General features: G+C 46.2%; 1 protein-coding gene across 2 annotated transcripts in view; it reads left to right on the top strand.

Moving 5' to 3' along the window:
- The window catches only part of iqce (IQ motif containing E), a 98599-nt gene that overhangs the window by 59674 nt on the left and 16474 nt on the right, over window positions 1–22451 (top strand). The window contains exons 6-17 of one of the 2 annotated variants that reach the window (XM_086000197.1): window positions 946–1016; window positions 2184–2297; window positions 4048–4098; window positions 6052–6122; window positions 12874–12946; window positions 15080–15129; window positions 16926–17089; window positions 18060–18115; window positions 18233–18447; window positions 19115–19213; window positions 20326–20422; window positions 21820–21975. In XM_086000197.1, coding sequence (XP_085856323.1) covers window positions 946–1016; window positions 2184–2297; window positions 4048–4098; window positions 6052–6122; window positions 12874–12946; window positions 15080–15129; window positions 16926–17089; window positions 18060–18115; window positions 18233–18447; window positions 19115–19213; window positions 20326–20422; window positions 21820–21975 — 1217 coding nt within the window. The remainder of the gene's footprint in view (window positions 1–945; window positions 1017–2183; window positions 2298–4047; window positions 4099–6051; window positions 6123–12873; window positions 12947–15079; window positions 15130–16925; window positions 17090–18059; window positions 18116–18232; window positions 18448–19114; window positions 19214–20325; window positions 20423–21819; window positions 21976–22451) is intronic. The other variant, XM_086000198.1, reaches the window with a different exon arrangement.

The raw sequence follows: 22451 nt of genomic DNA, 5'->3' as shown, positions 1-22451 counted from the left end.
CCCCCCCTCTCATTCCCCCCTCTCTCATTCCCCCCTCTCTCATTCCCCCCTCTCTCATTCCCCCCCTCTCATTCCCCTCTCTCTCATTCCCCCTCTCATTCCCCCCCCTCTCATTCCCCCCCTCTCATTCCCCCCTCTCTCATTCCCCCCCCTCTCATTCCCCCCCTCTCATTCCCCCCTCTCTCATTCCCCCCTCTCTCATTCCCCCCCTCTCATTCCCCTCTCTCTCATTCCCCCCTCTCTCATTCCCCCCCTCTCATTCCCCTCTCTCTCATTCCCCTCTCTCTCATTCCCCCCCTCTCATTCCCACCTCTCTCATTCCCCCCCCTCTCATTCCCCCCCCTTCATTCCCCCCTCTCATTCCCCCCCTCTCATTCCCCTCTCTCTCATTCCCCCCCTCTCATTCCCCCCCTCTCATTCCCCCCCTCACCCCCCTCTCTCTCGTTCCCCCTCTCTCGTTCCCCCTCTCTCGTTCCCCCCTCTCTCATTCCCCCCTCTCTCATTCCCCCCTCTCTCATTCCCCCCTCTCTCATTCCCCCCCTCTCATTCCCCCCCTCTCATTCCCCCCCTCACCCCCCTCTCATTCCCCCCTCTCTCATTCCCCCCCTCTCATTCCCCCCCTCTCATTCCCCCCCTCTCATTCCCCCCCTCTCATTCCCCCCCCTCTCATTCCCCTCTCTCTCATTCCCCCTCTCTCATTCCCCCTCTCTCATTCCCCCCCTCTCATTCCCCCCCTCTCATTCCCCCCCTCTCATTCCCCCCTCTCTCATTCCCCCCCTCTCATTCCCCCCCTCTCATTCACCCCTCTCATTCCCCCCCTCTCATTCCCCCCCTCACCCCCCTCTCATTCCCCCCTCTCTCATTCCCCCCTCTCTCATTCCCCCCTCTCTCATTCCTCCCCCTCTCATTGCCCCCCCCTCACTCCCCCTCCCCCTCGTTCTGTAGGTTATGTCCCTGGCACGCCCGACTACAAGGAGAAAGAGGACATGTACGATGAGATAATTGAACTGAAGAAGGTGAGTGCTGCCATGCTGGGGGTCAGAGGCTCCTCGCCGGTTTACAGTTGATGGGGTTCCTGTAACGAACATGATTGAAGATGGAAATCGAGCGCTTTTATGTTTCAGCACTGCTGCTAGAGACTACAGTGAGAATAAAACCCGGGGTGGAGGGGAGGGACGCTGCCCCCTGCAGCATGGAGACTGCACGATGCCCAGTGCCGCCTCCAGCAGCAAACCTAAACACTGTCTGTAGCGGTGCTGGATGCTGTGTGCCACTGTTGTAGGAAACGTGGCAGCCAATTTGCACACAGCAAGCTCCCACAAAAAGTAATGTGATAATGACCAGATTATCTGTTTCAGTGATGTTGGTTGAGGAATAAATATTGGCCAGGACACAGAGGGTGAACTCTTCGAAATAATGCCGTTGGATCTTTTACATCCGCCTGAGAGGGCAGATGGGGGCCTCAGTTTAATGCGACTTGTGTGATGGGAGCATCTTCAACACACAGACTGCAGCAGTTCAAGCAGACGGCCCGCCATCACATTGTCAGGGCAACTAGGGATGGGCAATAAATGCCAGTCTTGCCAGTGATGCCCGCTTTGAGAGAATGACTAATTTTTTTTAAATGCATATGTGAGGAATGAATCTGGCTTGGCTGTGCCCCTCCCACTCTCCTTCCCACCCCCCGGGACAGTTAAATATTCTGCCAACACTCATTATCACACATGAATAATGAGCACTTAGGGAAAAGTATAGGAGGGCACCTAAGGAATAGCGCCACCTCAGGCAGCAGCGTGTAATTACAGTGTGACAAGTTTACATAGGCAGATTTTGCGCTCAAGTCTCTGGAGTGGGATTTGAACCCACAACCTTCTGACTCTGAGGAGAAAGTGCTACCCACTGAGCCACAGCTGGCACCTGTTAAAGTTCCTATGGCGCTATTCAATAAACAGCAGCATTGCTCCCTGAGCTGATACCACCTAAGGAACAATACCCCAGCATGGAGTCAAATCCTTTGAGAACAGAGCAGAGGAAAAATATATATCAAAGTTATTACTTGTGATGTAAACGTGTAGAGAGTCTGAGGGAATACACATAGTTCAGACCATCCATTACAAGCAGTCAGTGACTGATTTCCCTCAATGTGATTGTGGTTCCCTCCAAATCCCCTCCACCCCCCACAGATGATTCAAGCCCACAAGGCTGAGAACGATATCCTGAAAACAAAGCTAAGACGATCAGAGGAGGAGAACAGCAGAAAAGAGAAACAGATTGAACAGCTGTTGGACCCTTCCAAGGTAAATGAGACGCACTCAATACAGCCAGTGTTCTAATCGGGTTACATAGAATGACATAGAATTTACAACACAGAAACAGGCCATTCAGCCCAACTGGTCCATGTCAGTGTTTATGCTCCACACGAGCCTCCTCCCACCCCTCTTCATCTCACTCTTTCAGCATAACCTTCTATCCCTTTCTCCCTCATGCACTTATCTAGCTTCCCCTTAAATGCCTCTGTGCTATTCGCTTCAACCACTCCTTGTGGTAGCAAGTTCCACATTCTAACCACTCTCTGGGTAAAGAAGTTTCTCATGAATTCCCTATTGGATTTATTAGTGACTATCTTATATTTATGGCCTCTAGATCTGAATTCCCCCACAAGTAGAAACATCTTCTCAACGTCTACTCTATCAAACCCCTTTCTAATTTTAAAGACCTCCATCAGGTCACCCCTCAGCTTCTCTTTTCTAGAGAACAGAGCCCCAGCCTGTTCAGGCTTTCCTGATAGTTATAGCCTCTCAGTTCTGGTATCTTTTTTGCACCTTCTCCAGTGCTTCTATATCCTTTTTGTACAGGAAACTCTCTTTTAACTGGCACCTAAATAACCGGAAACCTCTGTTAACCGGCAAAATTCAGGAGTAGGTTCAGGTAAGTTTTACTTCATATTAGTGGCTGTTCCTGGATCTGTGGCTGTGTAACTGGGGTTCGTGCACTTGTTGCTAAGCAGCAGGGACGCTTGGTCTGTGGCCAGAGTTCCTGCACAGGTTGCTAAGCAACAGGGAAGCCTGGATTTGTTGCTGTGTACGGAGCACTCGTACCTTTTAACTATACCTCTCTGTAATCCGGACTTTTTGATAAACCAGCACCACGCCGGTCCCGTTGGTGCCGGATAATAAAGAGGTTCCTGTAATATGGAGACCAGAGCTGTGCACAGTACTCCCAAGTGTGGTCTAACCAAAGTTCTATACCAGTTTCACATAACCTCTCTGCTTTTCAATTCTATTCCTCTAGAAATTAACCCCAGTGCTTTTTTATGGCCTATCAACCTGCGTGACTACTTTTAGTTTTTTCCTTATCACTCCGTGAGATTTATCGATCTGATGTTAAAATATAAATATATTTTTTCATCACGTCATTTAAAAAAAAATTGCGAGTTGATATCCCATGTCCCAAGTTTAGTCATCTGATGAAGCGGAATTAGAGGGCTGGGGGGATAATTGGACCCAGGGAAGCAGGCGCAATTTAGTCCCATTTTAAATTCATACATTCCGTCCTTATTTTGTATAATACTTTGATTTTATGTTATAGCAAAACTTGGCACTATTTGGGAACCAGGGAAGTAGAGTTGGTTGTAGCAGAGGAGCTTCTTTATAGTAGAAGATGAGGAGGTAGGAGGTGCAAAACTGATGTGCTACAGCGCCACTTCTGGCAGCAGAGTGTAGTTACAGCATGACATGTTTACATATGCAGATTATGTGCTCAAGTCTCTGGACTGGGGCTTGAAACCACAACTTTCTGACTCGGAGGCGATGGATCAAAGTGCAGTGGAGGGCAGTCACTGTTGTTATGTAGGTAAACACACCAGCCAAATTGCGCACAGCAAGATCCCATAAGCAAGAAATGAACGAATGGCCAGATAGTATTACTCAGGATGGGGGTCTTGCAAGTTCATGATAGATATTCCCAAGAAAAGATTTTTATTTCAACAAATGACACTGCCGTTTGTATCGGCGCTGTAATCTGCCTGTGCATTTTCTTGTCTTACAGAGTTCGGAATATGCCAGGAGTTTGATCGATAAAAAGAACGACACTAGTGGGGTAAGACCTTCCCTGAAGCCTGCGCCTCTCATCCCTTTTAAAGCCCCTGTACTCGATCGAGAATTATATTTATATGTCTCACATACGACTGTAAATCTCCTATCAAAACACAGATGAGATTATCCTCTCATCATGTCTGTCATTTTAGATTTTTTAAATAACTTTTAAAAAATTAATTCTCGGGATGTGGGCGTCGCTGGCAAGGGTGGCATTTGTTGCCCATCCCTTGTTGCCCTTGAGAAGGTGGTGGTGGGCCGCCGCCTTCTTGAACTGCTGCAGTCCGTGTGGTGAAGGTGCTCGCACAGTGCTGTTCGGTAGGGAGCAATGTTCCCTTGAATTTTTTTGGGGCCACGCGGCCCCTTTAACAAGCTGCACGGCCCATTCAAAAATCCACGTGGGTGCGGTTTTTGCATTTAAAAGCCGGTGAGCTGGCTGCGCGGGAGTTCCAGACCGCTGCGCAGCTTAAAGGGAACATTGGCAGGGAGTTCCAGGATTTTGACCCAGCGACGATGAAGGATCGGCCGATACATCTCCAAAGTCAGGATATTGTGACTTGGATGGGAACCTGGAGGAGGTGATGTTCCTACGCACCTTTTGCTCTCGTCCCTCTAGGTGGTTGAGATTAAGCCAGCTTGAAGATTTCATTATTTCTATTTGCTGTAAATGCACTCACAGATTTTCTCCTGCAAGTTTGAGATGTTTCTGCTTCTCTCCTGTTGGCTGAAAGGACCCCCAAGCCTGCAATGCCGGGCCACCAGGAGGCACAGGAGAGCAGCCTGAGGTGGATCATCTGATGTTTTCTTTCCTCCTGCTCGGGCCCCAATCACTGGGTACGGGAGCACCTGCAGCATGGGTACCCACCCCGTGTCCCACATTTACGCCTTAAACAGCTGCAGCCCTCCACTGTTCTGTAAATGTATTTGTCGAGCAATCACGCTCATCATTTTGCTTTTAGCCGGAACAGATCTCGACGTGTGTTTTTTTACGTGTGTAGAAAATTCATACCAAACTTGAAACATTGTGGTTGTAGAACTGTCAGTAAATCACAAAACAACAGTTCAAATTAAACAGAATGAAAGAAGAAAGAAAGACTTGCATTTCTATAGCGCCTTTCACGACCACTGGACGTCTCAAAGCGCTTTACAGCCAATGAAGTACTTTTTTGAAGTGTAGTCACTGTTGTAATGTGGGAAACGCGGCAGCCAATTTACGCACAGCAAGCTCCCACAAACAGCAATGTGATAATGACCAGATAACCTGTTTTTGTTATGTTGGTTGAGGGATAAATATTGGCCAGGACACCGGGGAGAACTCCCGGTTATGTGCCTTTCGAAGAAGAGCAGGGAAGAGATTGCAGCCAGTAATCTTACCACAGGATTTAGATCAAGTTGTAAGTGATGTGATTACTTCCGATGTATTTGATTTTTTTTTAAATGGTCTTCCAATTTTCTCCACCCTTCCTCTGAATGCACTCACTTTCGCCGGGGTACAGTACCATGGGCACCTTCAGCTGCCCGGTACCTCACCCATATCTTACGTGTGAACCTTGACATTGAGTGGTAACGGGCTGTTCCACTGTGGAGGGCACCACATGCCCCCGCCCAATCCAATCCAATCCTGCACAGGCAAATTTGGCACAAGACTGACCAGATCATATCACAGAGGCCAGGGAATAAATGTGATCTGAGAAGCCCCTTCTGCCTGTCTCAGAACAGTCCACCTGAGATCACCAAATGGGTTTGGATGAAGATTACCCTTTGGTACTTCTAATCTCGGCATTGCAGAATCGCAGACCCTTTATAGCTTTAACATCCATCTCCATACAGGCAGACGTTTAATGCCTCACCTGAAGGACCTAACTCCCTGTGTGAGACAGATCCTGCAGAGTCCGTACCCCCAAAACTCCACTAAGTGTTCATTCTCAACATCTCTGCCCTTTCTTTCTTCCCCCAGATTGTTAATGGATTAAAGCAGAGAATCTTTAAGTTGGAGCAGCAGTGTAAAGAGAAAGACAGCGTCTTAAAGTAAGATACATCGCAATCCTCTTACTTCACTCAGTGGACATCAGTTGTTTTTTTTTTATCATCTAGTCTCTTCATCGCCCTTTGTACTACATTTTGTGAGCCCCCATCCCCCACTTCCTGCCATTTTAACTCTGAGAATCTCACATGCTCCAGAGTCAGTCCAAGACTTGACTCTTATATTGTTATAATTTGCATCAAAGCTTCTGATAGAGGGAGGGGAAAATTTAAAACAAGGCAACTTCCAACAACAGGAAAAGGCTTTTGGCCCAACAACAACAGCAACTTGCATTTATATAGCGCCTTTAATGTAGTAAAACGGAAAGGAAATACAGACCTCTATATCGTTTAACTCAGGGTAGGGATTAACCCATTATCTCCACCTTGTACATCGGTGTTGCATTATACATATTCTAACATTAAAACTAATTATGCCTTTGGGTAACATACAAACTAAGGTATAATGGTAATTTGGCTACTTCAATTATCAAACAAAATTTCACACCCGAGTCACAAAAGGGGACATTAGAGCAGATGATGAGGTAGATTTTACGGAGTGTCTTAAAGGAAGAGAGAGAGGCGGAGAGGTTTAGGGAGGGAATTCCAGAGCCTGGGGCCTCGGCAGCTGAAGGCATGGCCGCCAATGGTGGACTGACGAGGGTTGCCAACTCCCCAGGATTGTCCTGGAGTCTCCAGGAATTGGAGATTAATCTCCAGGCCACTGCTGCCAGCAACACCCAGGAGAAAAATTATAGGGGTGTTATATAAAATTGTGTTTTTTGTTTCATTTTCTTTGAGCACTTTCATTCATTAATTTAAAAAATATTGGAGATGGGGAATAAAATAAGATATACGACACAGAAACAGGCCATTCGGCCCAACCAGTCCATGCCGGCGTTTATGCTCCACTCGAGCCTCCTCCCGTCTTTCCTCATCTAAATCTATCAGCATAACCCTCTATTCCCTTCTCCCTCATATGCTTGTCCAGCCTCCCCTTAAATGCATCTATACTATCCGCTCCAACCACTCCCTGTGGCAGCGAGTTCCACATTCTCACCACTCTTTGGGTAAAGAAGTTTCTTCTGAATTCCCTATTGGATTTATTGGTGACTATCTTATATTGATGGCCTCTAGTTATGCTCTTCCCCACAAGTGGAAACATTCTGTATCCACTCTTATCAAAATCTTTCATAATTTTAAAGACCTCTATTAGGTCACCCCTCAGCCTTTTTCAAGAGAAAAGAGACCCAGCCTGTTCATCCTTTTCTGATATGTATACCCTCGCATTTCTGGTATCATCCTTGTAAATCTTCTCTGCACCCTCTCCGGGTGTGCCTCTATATCCTTTTTATAATATGGCGACCAGAACTGCACGCAGTACTCTAAGTGTGGTCTAACCAAGGTTTAGCATAACTTCCCTACTTTTCAATTCTATCTCTCTAGAAATAAACCCTAGTGCTTGGTTTGCTTTTTTTATGGCCTTGCTAACCTGTGTCGCAACTTTTAGTGATTTGTGTATTTGTACTCCGAGATCCCTTTGTTCCTCTACCCCACCTAGACTCGGACCCTCCAAGTGATAAGTGACCTCCCTATTCTTCCTACCAAAATGTAATACCTCACATTTATCTGTGTTGAACTTCATTTGCCAATTATTTGCCCATTCTGCAAGTTTATTAATGTCCTCGTGTAATTTGTTGCAGTCCTCCTCAGTATTGACTATCTCCCCCCAATTTGGTATCATCCGCAAATTTAGATATTGTGTTTTTGATTTCAAAGTCTAAGTCATTAATGTAAATTGTGAACAGCAGTGGTCCCAGCACTGATCCTTGTGGAACACCACTACCCACCTTCTGCCACTCTGAATAGCTACCCTTTACTCCCACTCTCTGCTTTCTGTCTTGAAGCCAGCTAGCAATCCATTCTGCTACTTGTCCCCTGACTCTGCATTCTCTGACCTTATTCATCAGTCTATTATGGAGTACCTTACCGAAGGTCTTTTGAAAATCTAGATAAATTACATCTACTGCGTTACCCTTGTCTACTCTCTCTGTTACCTCTTCAAAAAATTCAATAAGGTTGGTCAAGTAAGATTTTCCCTTTTGAAATCCATGCTGACTATTCATTATTATATTTTGGGTTTCTAGATGTTCTTCTGTTCTCTCCTTTAGTAGGGATTCCATTATTTCTCCTACCACCGATGTTAAGCTCACCGATCTATAATTCTCTGGAAATGTTCTATTCCCCTTCTTAAATATCGGTATTATACATTAGCTATCCACCAGTCCTCTACCTAATTATTAAATATGTGTAGTAATGCCTCCGCTATCTCTTCCCTAGTTTCTTTTAAAATGTGTGGATGCAATCCATCCGGACGAGGAGTTTTATCCTCTTTGAGTTTGATTAGTTTATTTAATATATCCCCTTTTTTTATTTAAATGCACTTATCTCATTACTCATCTCATCATCCAATGTCAGGTCCACCTGTTCTATCTCCCTGGTAAATACCGAAGCGAAATAATATGATTTAATATTTCTGCCATCTCTCTATTGTTACCTGTGGTATTATCCTGACTATCCCTTAATGGTCCTATTCCCATCCCAACCTTTCTTTTTTTATTGGTGTGCCTGAAAAATATTTTACTATTTTGTTTTCTGTTCCTTGATAATTTAATTTCATAGTTCCTCTATGCCTTCCTAATTATTTTTTGACTTCTCTCCTAATCCCTTCGTATTCTCTCTTATCATGCTGTCTATGTACTCTTTCCTTACCCCCAATTGTTCCCTTATGTCTTTATTCATCCTTAGACTCTCATTAGTGTTTAGTTTGTTCTTTCCTTTTAGCGGAATATATTCAGTCGAGCATCATCCAATCGGGTAACAAAGAGTCTGGTCTCTTTCCAATTGGCTGTGGGAAGGCGGTGCAGCTGGAGGATAGACCAATGGCGGGAGTGTAGGGGCGGGGCGGTTTGAGGTGGAACGTCATGTGATGAAGCCTCCAGGAATACACCCAACCAGAGTTGGCAACCCTAGGCCTGACCCCTTTTCATAGATTTTTTTATTCATTCTCGGGATGTGGGCGCCGCTGGCACAGCCGGCATTTATTGCCCATCCCTACTTGCCTTTGAGTTTGATACGACCGAGTGGGTTGTTAGGCCACTTCAGAGGGCAGTTGGTGTGGGGACTGGAGTCACGTATAGGCCAGACCGGGTAAGGACAGCAGGTTTCCTTCCTTAAAGGACAGTAGTGAAACAATTGAAAGAACAAAAGCTACACCTTTCACGATGCTTCCCATAGTGTTTTACAGCCAATGAAGTACTTTTGAAGTGTAGTCACTGTTGTAATGTAGGAAACGCAGCAGCCAATTGCGCACAGCAAGCTCCCACAAACAGCAATGTGATAATGATCAGATAATTTAGTGATGTTGATTGAGGAATAAATATTGACCAGGACACCAGGGATAACTCCCCTGCTCTTTGAAATAGCGCCATGGGATCTTTTATGACCACCCGAGAGAGCAGACGGAGCCTCGGTTTAACGTCTCATCCGAAAGACAGAGCAGCACTCCCTCAGCACTGCACTGGGAGTGTCAGCCTAGATTTTTGTGCTGAAGTCTCTGGAGTGGGACTTGAACCCACAACCTTCTGACACAGAGGCGAGGGTGCTGCCCACTGAGCCACAGCTGACACTTGGACTTTTACGACAATCCGACAGCTTCATGGTCACTTTTACTGATACCAGCTCTTTATTTCCAGGTTTATTAATTGATTTTAAACTGAATTCAAATTCTCAGGATTTGAACTTGCGTTCTCTGGATTACCAGTAATTGGTCTACCCTCACCTACCCACCTTCACACCATAATATTACCCGGCACTAGGAATTTACAGAATTACACTCCAGAAATGAGCCTTGTTTGGGGCTCTTTTCTCTAGAAAAGAGAAGGCTGAGGGGTGACCTAATAGAAGTCTTTAAAATTATGAAGGGGTTTGATAGGGTAGATGTAGAGAAGATGACCAAAATTAGGGGCCATAAGTATAAGATCGTCACCAATAAATCTAATAGGGAGTTCAGGAGAGTGGTGAGAATGTGGAACTTGCTACCGCATGGAGTAGTTGAGGCGAATAGCATAGATACATTAAAGGGGAAGCTGGATAATTACATGAGGGAGAAAGGAATAGAATGATATGCTGATAGGGTGAGATGAAGAGGGGTGGGAGGAGGCTCGTGTGGAGCTTAAACACCGGCATGGACCAGTTGGGCCGAATGGCCTGTTTCTGTGCTGTAGATTCTAGGTAGAGGTTTGGGGAGCAGGGTTGACGGGTTATGTTTCTGTTCCACACAGTGACTTGGACACACATGTTCATGCTGAACCCTTGGCTTGACACTAGGTGGCGCACAAGACCCACAACAGCTTCCAGTCCTTGCAAACAGTTCAACGACTACATCTTGCATTCATGTCGCACCATTAATGTACAGAAAAAAGTCTCAAAGTGCCTCACACAGGCGTTATCAAGAAACCGCGGCCCGGCCAAAGGAGGAGCTATTCGGCGGGGTGACTAAAAGCTTGGTCAAAGAGGAGGGTGTTAAAGGAGGTGGAGATGCAGAGGGATTTATGAAAGAAAGAAAAACTTGCATTTCTATAGCGCCTTTCACGACCAGCGGATGTCCCAAAGCACTTTACAGCCAATGAAGTATTTTTTGAAGTGTAGTCACTGTTGTAATGCAGGAAACGCAGCAGCCAATTTGCACACAGCAAGGTCCCACAAACAGCAATGAGACAATGACCAGATAATCTGTTTTTTAATGATGTTGATTGAGGGATAAATATTGGCCAGGACACCGGGGATAACTCTCCTGCTCTTCTTCGAAATAATGCCATGGGATCTTTTACGTCCACCTGAGAGGGCAGACGGGACCTCAGTTTAACATCTCATCCGAAAGCGCAGCCCTCCCTCAGTACTGCATTGGGAATGTCGGCCTAGATTTTTGTGCTCAAGTTAGGGAGGGAATTCCAGTGCGTGAGGTCCAGGCGGCTGAAGGCACGGCAGCCAATGGTGGGGTGAAGGTGGCAGGATGAAGGTGGGGTGGGGATGCGGGGGATGCACAAGAGGCCAGAGTCTGAGGAACGGAGAATTGGGACATGCTGAAAGTGCAGCAGGGTCCTGTCCTTCTGAAACAACCGTCAAAAGTTTTAGAGTGGCAGCAAAAACTCACCGCTCACGATTGAAGACATTACTGCTGTTTTGCTGTTGCAGCGTCTACACATTTAGACGGGGCTTCAACATGGAATTTTGCTTCAGTACAAGAAGTTCGACCTGCCATAATTTGGACAGTTAAAGTGCTAAAGGGTAGGGCTAAATGTGGTCTATTCTCATCCTTGGCTTATCTTGTGTCCTTATTGCCCCAGAAGAGACTATTCTCCACAGAGTTCATCTTCATCTGGCTAGCCCCAAGTTCCTAAAGAAAGAAAGAAAGAACTTGCATTTCTATAGCGCCTTTCACGATCTCAGGAAGTCTCAAAGCGCTTCACAGCCAATGAAGTACTTTTGAAGTGTAGTCATTGTTGTAATGTAGAAAACGCGGCAGCCAATTTGCGCACAGCAAGCTCCCACAAACAGCAATGAGGTAATGACCAGATAATCTTTTTTTTAGTGATGTCAGTTGAGCGATAAATATTGGCCAGGACACCAGGGAGAATGCCCCTGCTCGTCTTCAAAATAGTGCAATGGGATCTTTTACGTCCACCTGAGAGGGCAGACAGGGCCTCGGCTTAACATCTCATCCGAAAGACGGCACCTCCGGCAGCACAGCATTTCCTCAGACTGGATTATGGGGCTCAAGTCTCTGGGCTCAAACCTCATCTGGGTCAAGGCTGGCTTAGTTCAGTATCGTGGGGCGCCAGTGCTTGAGCCCGTGATCCTTGGATTGTGAAATAGACCTCTTGTTTACTGTATTTCCACCAGGTACTTGAATGTAAAAAGAAAAACCCTGATGTTTAGGCGCATTCTGGTAGCCCCTGTTCCATAGGGACATAGGAACATGAGTAGGACATTCAGCCCCTCGCGCCTGCTCCACCATTCAGTTAGATCATGGCTGATCTGCACCTCAACTCCATTTATCCACCTTTGATGCATATCCCTTGATATCCTTACCTCACAAAAATCTTATCAATCTCAGTGTTGAAAGGCCCAATTGACCCCCAGCACCCACTGCCTTATGAGGGAGAGAGTTCCAGATTTCCACTACCCTTTGTGTGTGAAAATCTGCTTCTTGATTTCACTCCCGAATGGTCGAGCTCCAATTTTACGATGATGTCCCCTCGTTCTTGGTTCCCCCACCAGAGGAAATTGTTTCTCTCTGTCTACCCTATTGAAGCCTTTTAATATTTTAAACCCCTCAATCTTTTGTACTCGAGGGAAGTTGCAGCTAGTTCGGGATTATTCCTGGAAAAATGTTTGGCTTTCCATGGGTTATTTTATTGGCTGCGTACAGTGACGCCACAAGCCCCAGCCAGAATGGAGATGATTCAATCACGCCTGGAGTACTGCTGTAAGTGACTGGGATTGATTTTTATGCACAACAATACTCCGCTCGCTGCATTTTGCTGGAGAAATAATCCTGCTGCACTCGGGAGTCTCTGTTTGTTGCAGTCACAAGTCCCACCCCACCCCACCCCACCTCCAACTCATTGGCTGACATAGTGGTGTCAATATTCACTCCGGATTTTATTTACCAGCTTCTCATTCTAATTTTCAGCAAACTTCAAACTGACTTGAAGACCACTAACATTGAGGAGATGAAGATTGCCATGGAGACGTACTATGAGGAGGTGGGCTCGCAGTAGGGTCTTGGCTCTTTTTTGACAATTCGCTGCTTATAACATGCCAGGGCGTCTGATGAGCAGAAAGTTTTCCCATCCACCCTTATGAGCTGTGCTTTGTGATCTTCTACTTGTTCATTGGTATTTTTACTGAGTTTAAAGAAACAACACTTTACGTGGCAGGAGCTTTTAACAAATGGCCATAAAAAAGCAAACCAAGCACAGGTACATTTTCCAGTGGAATAGAATTGAAAAGCAGGGAAATTCTGTTAAATTTGTATAGAATCTTGGTTAGACCACACTTGGAGTACTGTGCACAGTCCTGGTCTCCATACCCTGTATTACAAAAAGGCTATAGAGGCACCAGAGAAGGTGCAAAAAAGATACCAGAACTGAGAGGCAATAACTATCGGGAAAGACTGAGCAGGCTGGAGTCTTTTCTCTAGAAGAGAAGACTGAAGGGTGACCTGATAGAGATCTTTAAAATTCTGAAGGGGTTCGATAGGGTAGACGTAGAGAAGATGTTTCCACTTGTGGGGGAGACCAAAGCGAGGCGTCATAAACAATGTTCCCTCTCATTTTTATTTTAGGTGCGTGGTTACTTTAAATTTGCTGCGCGGTATCTTTTCCAGCTGGTGAGCGGCCTGCGCGGGACCTCCCAATCACTGCGCGACCGCGCAGCTTAGGGGGAACGTTGGTCATAAATACAAGATAGTCACTAATAAATCCAATAAGGAATTCAGAAGCAACAAACGCCAGCATAGACCAGTTGGGCCGAAGGGCCTGTTTCTGTGTAAAAAGGTTTCTCCTGCTTTTTGTCCTAAGTCGCTCACATTTAATCTTGTAATACATATATTCCCTCATTCTGGATCCCCTCAATCACTGGAAGTTTCTATCTACTCTGTCCCATCCCTTCACCATTTTAAACACCTCTATCGAATCACCCTCTAATCTCCGCTATTCTAACGAAAACAAGACGAGCTAATCCCCTTTTGTGGAAAGTTTTTTTTTTTAAAAAGCAGTAGAAAAGATCTAGTTATGAGATTTTTTTTTTTGATTTTCCCTGGTGTGCTCCTTGGCTCTGTCGATAAGCTTTCACACCAGCTGCCCTCAAATCAATCAAAATCAAAATCAAATCAACTTTTTATTGTCATTGTTAGTGCACAAGTGCAGTACAACGAAATGTAGGCTTGCGGCTCCCGAGAGTGTACAATTTGGATTAGGACACTTAAACATTCAACATACATTTATACATTTGGCTTGCAGTATATTAGCATAAATATGACCATAATAAAGTGCATTGGCAGATGTGCAGGCTTTAGTGTTTATTTGTGGAGTTCAGTAGGATGACAGCCCTGGGAAAGAAGCTGTTCCTAAATCTGGTCGTACGGGTGCGAATGCATCTGTAGCGTCTTCCAGATGGTAGGAGGGCGAACAGACTGTGGCTGGGGTGGGTAGGGTCTTTGATGATGGACCGTGCCCTCCGTAGGCAGCGTTTCTGATATATATGCTCTATGGTCGGTAGCCGGGTGCCGGTAATGCAGCCCAAGCAGCCATTCTTTATTCGTGAGCCTAGAGCTGAGTGTGGACAGGCAATTCAACCCTGAGGGTGGAGGCATCATTAATAGCATAATCATTTACATACGCTACTGTCCTCTCACCATGTCCACAACAGACACATGCACACACATTCATACACACACACACACATCTCCGGACACGCATGTGCACACGCATGTGCACACGCATGTGCACGCACACTGGCACTCACGTGTACACACATGTATATACACACACACACACATATGCACGCAGATATACACACACACAGTTGTCAGTAGGAGTCACTGGGTAGCCAGCAAGAGCAGAAACCCGGGCTGATCTTCCTCCAACACCAGTCTCGAAGCTTTGAGGCTGATTGTAGAGCCAGAGCTACTGCCCAGCTGAGATCCAGTAAATCAGCACAGGTTAGAGGCCGATGCTGGGGCCTTCTATTCTGTATGGCACGAGACCGTATCACAATGTATTCGCACACAGCCATCGGGGAGAGGGGAGTCCTTAAAGAATTCCTAATCACTTAAAAAAAACTTCTACGTTTTACTATCTCTCTGTTTTATGCAAATACTTTTTGTTTTTTTTTAGATTCAGAGACTCCGACTTCTGTTAACCGACAACGAGACAGCAGAGAAAAAGTGAGCTGAAACCAAATTATTTGATTTGGTCACTGGGGGAATTGGTGCCAGTTCGGTGGGTGAAGGCAGCGTGTCAGAGATCCGGACTGACCAGTCTGTGCCGTGCTAGCGTATCTCGGCCACTGTGGTGCCACTCTTGGATCTGTGTCCCCGGGCTACGGTGGGGAGACATCACCTGTAGAACAATATGTCGAGGAACCATAGACTTTAAAGTAATTGGTAGGAGGTTTAGAAGGGAGTTGAGGAGAACTTTTTTTCACGCAGCGGGTGGTGGGGGTCTGGAACTCACTGCCTGAAAGGGTGGTAGAGGCAGAAACCCTCATCACATTTAAAAAGTACTTGTATATGCACTTGAAGTGCCGTATCCTACAGGGCTACAGACCAGGAGCTGGAAAGTGGGATTAGACTGGATAGCTCTTTTTCGGCCGGCACAGACACAATTTCTATGATTCTATGATTTTATCCAACTAGAGAACAGGCTATTTTAGATCAAGTATTGTGTAATGAAACAGGGTTAATTAGTAATCTTATAGTAAAGAATCATCATCTGGAAGAGTGATATGATCGAATTTCAAGTTGAGTTTGAGAGTGATGTGATTAAGTCCGAAACTAGGGTCTTAAATTTATACAAAGCCAATTACGGAGGCATGAGGGGCGAGTTGGCGGAGGTAGATTGGAAAATTAGATGAAAAGATATGATGGTAGATAAGCAAGGCAAACACTTAAAGAAATAATTCATAATCCTCAACGAGTATACATTCCCTTGAGGAATAAAAACTCCACTGGAAAAGTGGTACAACGATGGCTAACTTGAGAAATTAAGGATAGAATTAGATTAAAAGAAGAGGCCGACAATGTTGCCAAAAAGAGTAGTAAGCCTGAGGATTGGGAGCGTTTTAAAAATCAGTAAAGGATGACCAAGAAATTGATAAAGAGGGAGAAAATAGACTTTGAGAGTGAACTAGCAAGAGACAGATTGTAAAAGCCTTATGGGTATGTAAAAAGGAAGAGATTAGCAAAAGTAAACTTGAGTCCTTTAGAGGCAGAGGCAGGAGAAATTATAATGGGGGATAAGGAAATGGCAGAAAGGTTAAATAAATATTTTGTGTCTGTCTTCACAGTAGAAGACACAAATAACGTACCAGAAATAGTGGGGAACCAAGGGTTTATTGAGAGTGAGGAACTTAAAGTAATTAATATTAGTGAAGAAAAACTACTGGAGAAATTAATGGGACTAAAAGCCAACAAATCTCCTGGACCTGATGGCAGAGTACAGAAGTACTTTTTGAAGTGCAGTTAGTGTTGTAGGAAACACGGCTGCCAATTTGCGAACAGCAAGATCCCACAAAAAAGGTAATGTGATAATGACCAGATAATCTGTTTTAGTGGTGTTGATTGAGGGATAAATATTGGCCAGGACACCGGGAAGAACTCCCCTGCTCTTCTTCGAAATAGTGCCACGGGATCTTTTGCATCCACCTGAGAGAGCAGAGGGGGGCTCGGTTTAACGTCTCATCCAAAAGGCGGCAACTCCGACAGTGCAGCACTCCCTCAGCAATGCGCTGGAGTGTCAGCCTAGATTCTGTGCTCAAGTTCCTGGAGCGGGACTTGAACCCACAAACTGCTGACTCAGAGGCGAGAGTGCTACCCACTGAGCCACTCATCTTTTGTCCGGCAGTCATGTGGGGAGCCTACCTTCCAAACTACAAGGAAGATGGAGACATAAAGGAAACACAACTACAAGTGTAACGTTTGGCTTGCAATTAGTAATTACATCCTTTTTTTTTCTTTTGCAGGTCGATAGCAGAGAGCAGAGAATCACAGAAACAGCAGAAAATGCTCAACTCCACCATCCTCAGATTATCCAAAAGCCTCAAACACCTACAAGAGGAGAATAAAGCTCTGAAGGTCGACCTGGACCAAGCACCCCGCAGCTCTTCCGCATCCAGCACAGGCCGAGGTAGGCGTTGTGCAACTCTTTACTGCTTCCCCCTGCCTTCACCACACGAGTTTTCAATTCCCGCTTGGCACTCTGGCTCGAACGCTGATTCTGCTGATGTGAGTGATGTCCTCACAAGAAGTGGAGGTACAGGGAGCCTCCATTTTCCACTCGGTGCTGCCCTCTGTTAGCCCAGCTGCGCTGCGTCATTGGGTGCCGGACTAACATGGGTTTTGCATTCATAGGAACAGGAGGAGGCCATTCAGCCCCTCAAGCCTGTTCCGCCATTCAATTAGATCATGGCTGATCTGTACCTTAACTCTATCTACCCGCCTTGGTTCCGTATCCCTTAATACCCTTGCCTAACAAAAATTCATCAATCTCATGTTTTGATTTTTTTAATTGACCACCAGCCTCAACAGCTTTTTGAGGGAGAGAGTTCCAGATTTCTGTTCCCCTTTGTGTGAAGAAGTGCTTCCTGACTTCACCCCTGAACGGCCTGGCTCTGATTTTAAGGTTATGCTCCCTTGTTCTCGACTCTACCACCAGAGGAAATAGTTTCTCTCTATCTATCCTATCAAATTCTTCAATCATCTTAAACACCTCAATTAGTTCACCCCTTAATTTCCTATATTCAAGGGAATACAAGCCTAGTCTATGCAACGTGTCCTCATAATTTAAACCTTTTAGCCCCAGTATCATTCTGGTGAATCTGCACTGAAGCCCCTCCGAGGCCAGTATATCTTTCCCGAGGTGAGGTGTGGTGCCCAGAACTGAACGCAGTACTCCACATGGGGTCTAACCAGAGCTCTGTACAGCTGTAACTATAATATCTTGTGATGTATCAAATTGCAATATGCAATATCAATAATAAACATGATAATGCATTCTATGAAGTTCCTATGTCTGCTATTTAATCGTGTAAGCTTTTGTTATCAATATCACACACCGCAATGTACTTCCCTCACACTCTGTACACTTTCCCTTTCAGGTTACAGTGAGTGGAACAAACAGAGGCTGGTGAGAAGGGTCCTCGAGCTGGAGAAGGTGGGTGTAGCATTGCTAAGGTTTCAGGGAAAGTCAATGGAGTTTACAGGGCCGCTGTGTTACTGGGGGAGAGGGAACCATCTGTCAATGAAGCTGTTTCTTGCTTGGATTTCACAGAAAGTCGGTGATCAGGAGTTCGCCAGCCCACTGTCCAGGACAAGTAGCAGGGACACGGAGGAAAAGCTCCTGCGGGCTGTATGCACCACGGACCGAACGCAGCAACAAGAGCAGCAGCAGGTCGACCATCAGCAGGAGTGTGGCCGCCTCCGGGAACTGGTGAAGAAACTAAAGGAGGATCGCAGCAATCTGCAAAGCCAGCTAGCCACCAAGGAGTGAGTATCTTGGAGAAGGGAGCCTGAAGCCCCACTCCAGAGACCTGAGCACAATATCTAGGCTGACAGTCCCAGTGCAGTACTGAGGGAGTGCTGCACTGTCGGAGGTGCCGTCTTTCGAATGAGACGTTAAACCGAGGCTCCGACTGCTCTCTCAGGTCTATGTAAAAGATCCCATGGGATTATTTCGAAGAAAGAGCAGGGGTGTTCGCCCCGGTGTCCTGGCCAATATTTATCCCTCAACACCAAAACAACCAGATCGCATTGCTATTTGTGGGAGCTTGTTGTACGCAAATTAGCTGCCGCGTTTCCATTACAACAGTGACTACTCTTCAGAAAGTAATTCAATGGCTGTAAAGCGCTTTGGGATGACCTGAGGTCATGAAAGTCACTAAAGAAATGCAGGTCTTTTTTTAATATAATGTAGGGAGTGAATTTCCACACATCTTCCCCAAGGGGAGGGGATTCGGGGGGCGCTGGAAAACATTCGGGAGTGAGACCTCCCCAGCCAAAGACTGCAAGACCAATTATATTGCGACAACTGCTCAGTCAATCAGCTCAGTATTTATTTGTTTGAAAGCCACGACCAGGAGATGAGAGGACAGAGTAACCAACCCCTCTGCATCTGTATATCCTACTGACTCCTGACCGTGTGTTTGCTCTGCAGTGCTGAAGTGAAGCAACAGATTCGAGAAAAGTCAGTGATGGAGAAGGAGCTGCGGAGACTCAGGGCAAGTCAAGCTGATAAACCCCCCGAGGAGTACAGGTGAGTGCGCTCTTTCTAACAATACAGGTGAATCTTTCTGCTTTGGGACAACCATTAATGAACTCCCATTAACTGAGCATGTTCAACCAGAAGCTCATGTTGGAAATTTAGGAACTGCTGGACGAAAAAAGACCAAGGACCATCTATTTCGCCTTCTACTATCCCGGTAGTCTCATGATACAATGATAATGGAGTTCATAGAATCATAGAGCACAGAAGGAGGCCATTCGGCCCATCGTGCCTGTGCTGGCTCTTGGAAAGAGCTATCCAATTAGTCCCACTTCCCTGTTCTTTCCCCTTAGCTCTGCAAATTTTTCCTTTTCAAGTACATATTCAATTCCCTTTTGAAAGTTACTATTGAATCTGCTTCCATCACCCTTTTCAGGCAGCGAATTCCAGATCATCATAACTCGCTGCATAAAAAAATTTCTCCTTATCTCCCCTCTGATTGTTGACTAATCACAGCAATCAATCTCTATCAATGAGTTTACAACAGACCCAGATATGAGGTGAGGAAAACCCCAGTGGTGGAGAGCTTCGGGAACCAGAGGTCCAAAATCACCTTTTCCTCCCAAGCACTTACCACATGTCATGTCTCAAATTATTCATAGACTGGATCCCAAAATGTTATTTTCTGAAAGAAATCTATTTCATTTGCATTTGAATGAATCAATACTAGCTGCTTCCGCCGTCACATGTTCCTCCCAGTCTCATTGACCTTGGGTTGGTTCCCATTTTCATCGTGCTTATACCATCGTCCAATTCCCAGTGCAGTGCAGCGCCGAACCAGTTGCAGCGCTAGGAAAGGGGACCCGTGCATGCGTTGGACAGCGAGATCCAATCTACACAGAGGCCGAAGCCAGTTCACTCCATAAATGTGTCGGAGCAGAAGCAAGTAGCTAACCCTCCTCACACCCAGAACCTGCAGGAATATAAAAAGGCCATTAGACCAGTTTCACCTCCAGGCCTATTGTAGACAGGAAAAAAAGGGTGGGCTGGATTTGTAACTGTACTCCAGAGGTACAACAGGCCAGGGATTGTAATCATTGAATCTTAAGAGTTTAATCTCCTACTGCAACGAGAGTGAAAACTTGATCTGTCCTGTACTGAAGGAGAGAGATCCACGGTCTGACGGAAAGGATAAAGCAACTGGAAACAGAGCTGGAAGATCATCAGAGAATGAAGAAGCGCAGCAATGACCTTGCCAAGGTAAAACTGGAGAGGAGGTTCCCAGCTAGGGAGTGGGGGGGGAGGGGTGGGGTGGTGGTTAGAAAGAAAGAACTTGCATTTCTGTAGCGCCTTTCACGACCACCAGACATCCCAAAGCGCTTTACAGCCAATGAAGTACTTTTGAAATGTAGCCATGATTGTAATGTAGGAAACGCGGCAGTGTAGGAGATGCCCAATGGATAACCCAACTTGTAGCATGTGTTCTCATACATCTTTTTTTTATTTGTTCCTGGGATGTGGGCGTCACTGGCAAGGCCAGCATTTATTGCCCATCCCCAATTGCCCTTGAGAAGGTGGTGGTGAGCCGCCTTCTTGAACCATTGCAGTCCGTGCGGTGAAGCTACTCCCACAGTGCTATTAGGGAGGGAGTGCCAGGATTTAGACCCAGCGACGATGAAGGAACGATGATTTATTTCCAAGTCAGGATGGTGTGTGATTTGGAGGGGAACTTGGAGGTGGTGGTGTTCCCATGCGCCTGCTGCCCTTGTCCTTCTAGGTGGTAGAGATCACGGGTTTGGGAGGTGCTGTTGTAGAAGCCTTGGCGAGTTGCCGCAGTGCATCTTGTAGATGGTACACACTGCAGCCACGGTACGCCGGTGGTGGAGGGAGTGAATGTTTAAGGTGGTAGATGGGGCGCCAATCAAGTGAGCTGCTTTGTCCTGGATGGTGTCGAGCTTCTTGAGTGTTGGAGCTGCACTCATCCAGGCAAGTGGAGAGTATTCCATCACACTCCTGACTTGTGCCTTGTAGATGGTGGAAAGGCTCTGAGGAGTCGGGAGGTGAGTCACTCACTGCAGAATACCCAGCCTCTGATCTGCTCTTGTAGCCACAGTATTTATGTGGCTGATCCAGTTAAGTTTCTGTTCAATGGTGACCCACCAGGATATTGATGGTGGGGGATTCGGTGATGGTAATGCCGTTGAATGTCAAGGGGTGGTGGTTAGACTCTCGCTTGTTGGAGATGGTCATTGCCTGGCACTTGTGTGGCACGAATGTTATCTGCCACTTATCAGCCCAAGCTTGAATGTCGTCCAGGTCTTGCTGCATGCAGGCATGGACTGCTTCATTATCTGAGGAATTGTGAATGGCACTGAACATCTCAGCACCATCAGTCCTGATGCACATGGGAGAGAGATGGAAGAAGTGCAGGGTAGGCTTGGCTGGATGTGTAGTGGTTGGCGCAACAGGCTGCCATCAGGCTCCCACCTTCAAAAGCTTTTCGATGAATCTAATGTCAAGTGCTTTTTTACTACAGAGAAAAACACAAGCACAGACCGACGCCATTTCAAACACGACACTGGGCTTTGTATGTCACTGATTGTAAACCGCGGCTTCGTGAGTCTGTGGGGACATTAACAACACTGCCGTCCTCACAGGTACACAGCGCAGGCAATCAGTCCCTTCCAGGTGTGGCCAGGAGTCGCCAGTCCACCCAGGTTGCTTCTGCTCGTTCCGGTCATTGGAAACAGGAGGGCAGCAGAGAGCGAGCAGCAAGAACAATCCAGAAGCACTGGCGCCAATATCTGAATCAGGTAAAGACTGATCGTAGACAGCATCGGGGGGGGTCGAAGTGAGGACTGTCACCCAATCATATCGCAACAACAACTTGCATTTATATAGCGCTGTTAACATAGTAAAACGTCCCAAGGCGCTTCAGAGGAGCGTAATCAAACAAAAATCGACACTGAGCCACATAAGGAGATATTATGACAGGTGAGGTAGGTTTTAAAGAGCGACTTAAGGACCAGAGAGGGGTGGAGAGGTTTAGGGAGGGAATCCCAGAGCTTAGGACCTAGGCAGCTGAAGGCACGGCCACCAATGGTGGAGCAAAGAAAATCAGGGATGGACAAGAGGCCAGCAACGTGGAGTTCTCGGAGGGTTGTGGGGCTGGAGGAGGTTATAGAGATAGGGAGGGGGCGAGGCCATTGAGGGGTTTGAACACAAGGATGAGAATTTTTAATTTCATGAGGGTTGTATTAATCACCATGTGTTGGGAGAAAGTACAGAC

This window comes from Somniosus microcephalus, chromosome 11 (genome assembly GCF_052327205.1).
Source record: "Somniosus microcephalus isolate GS21.2 chromosome 11, FLI_Smic_1.0, whole genome shotgun sequence".
NCBI lineage: Eukaryota > Metazoa > Chordata > Chondrichthyes > Squaliformes > Somniosidae > Somniosus > Somniosus microcephalus.
Note: the sequence above shows the minus strand (reverse complement) of the source record. Positions and strands in the feature narration are given on the sequence as shown.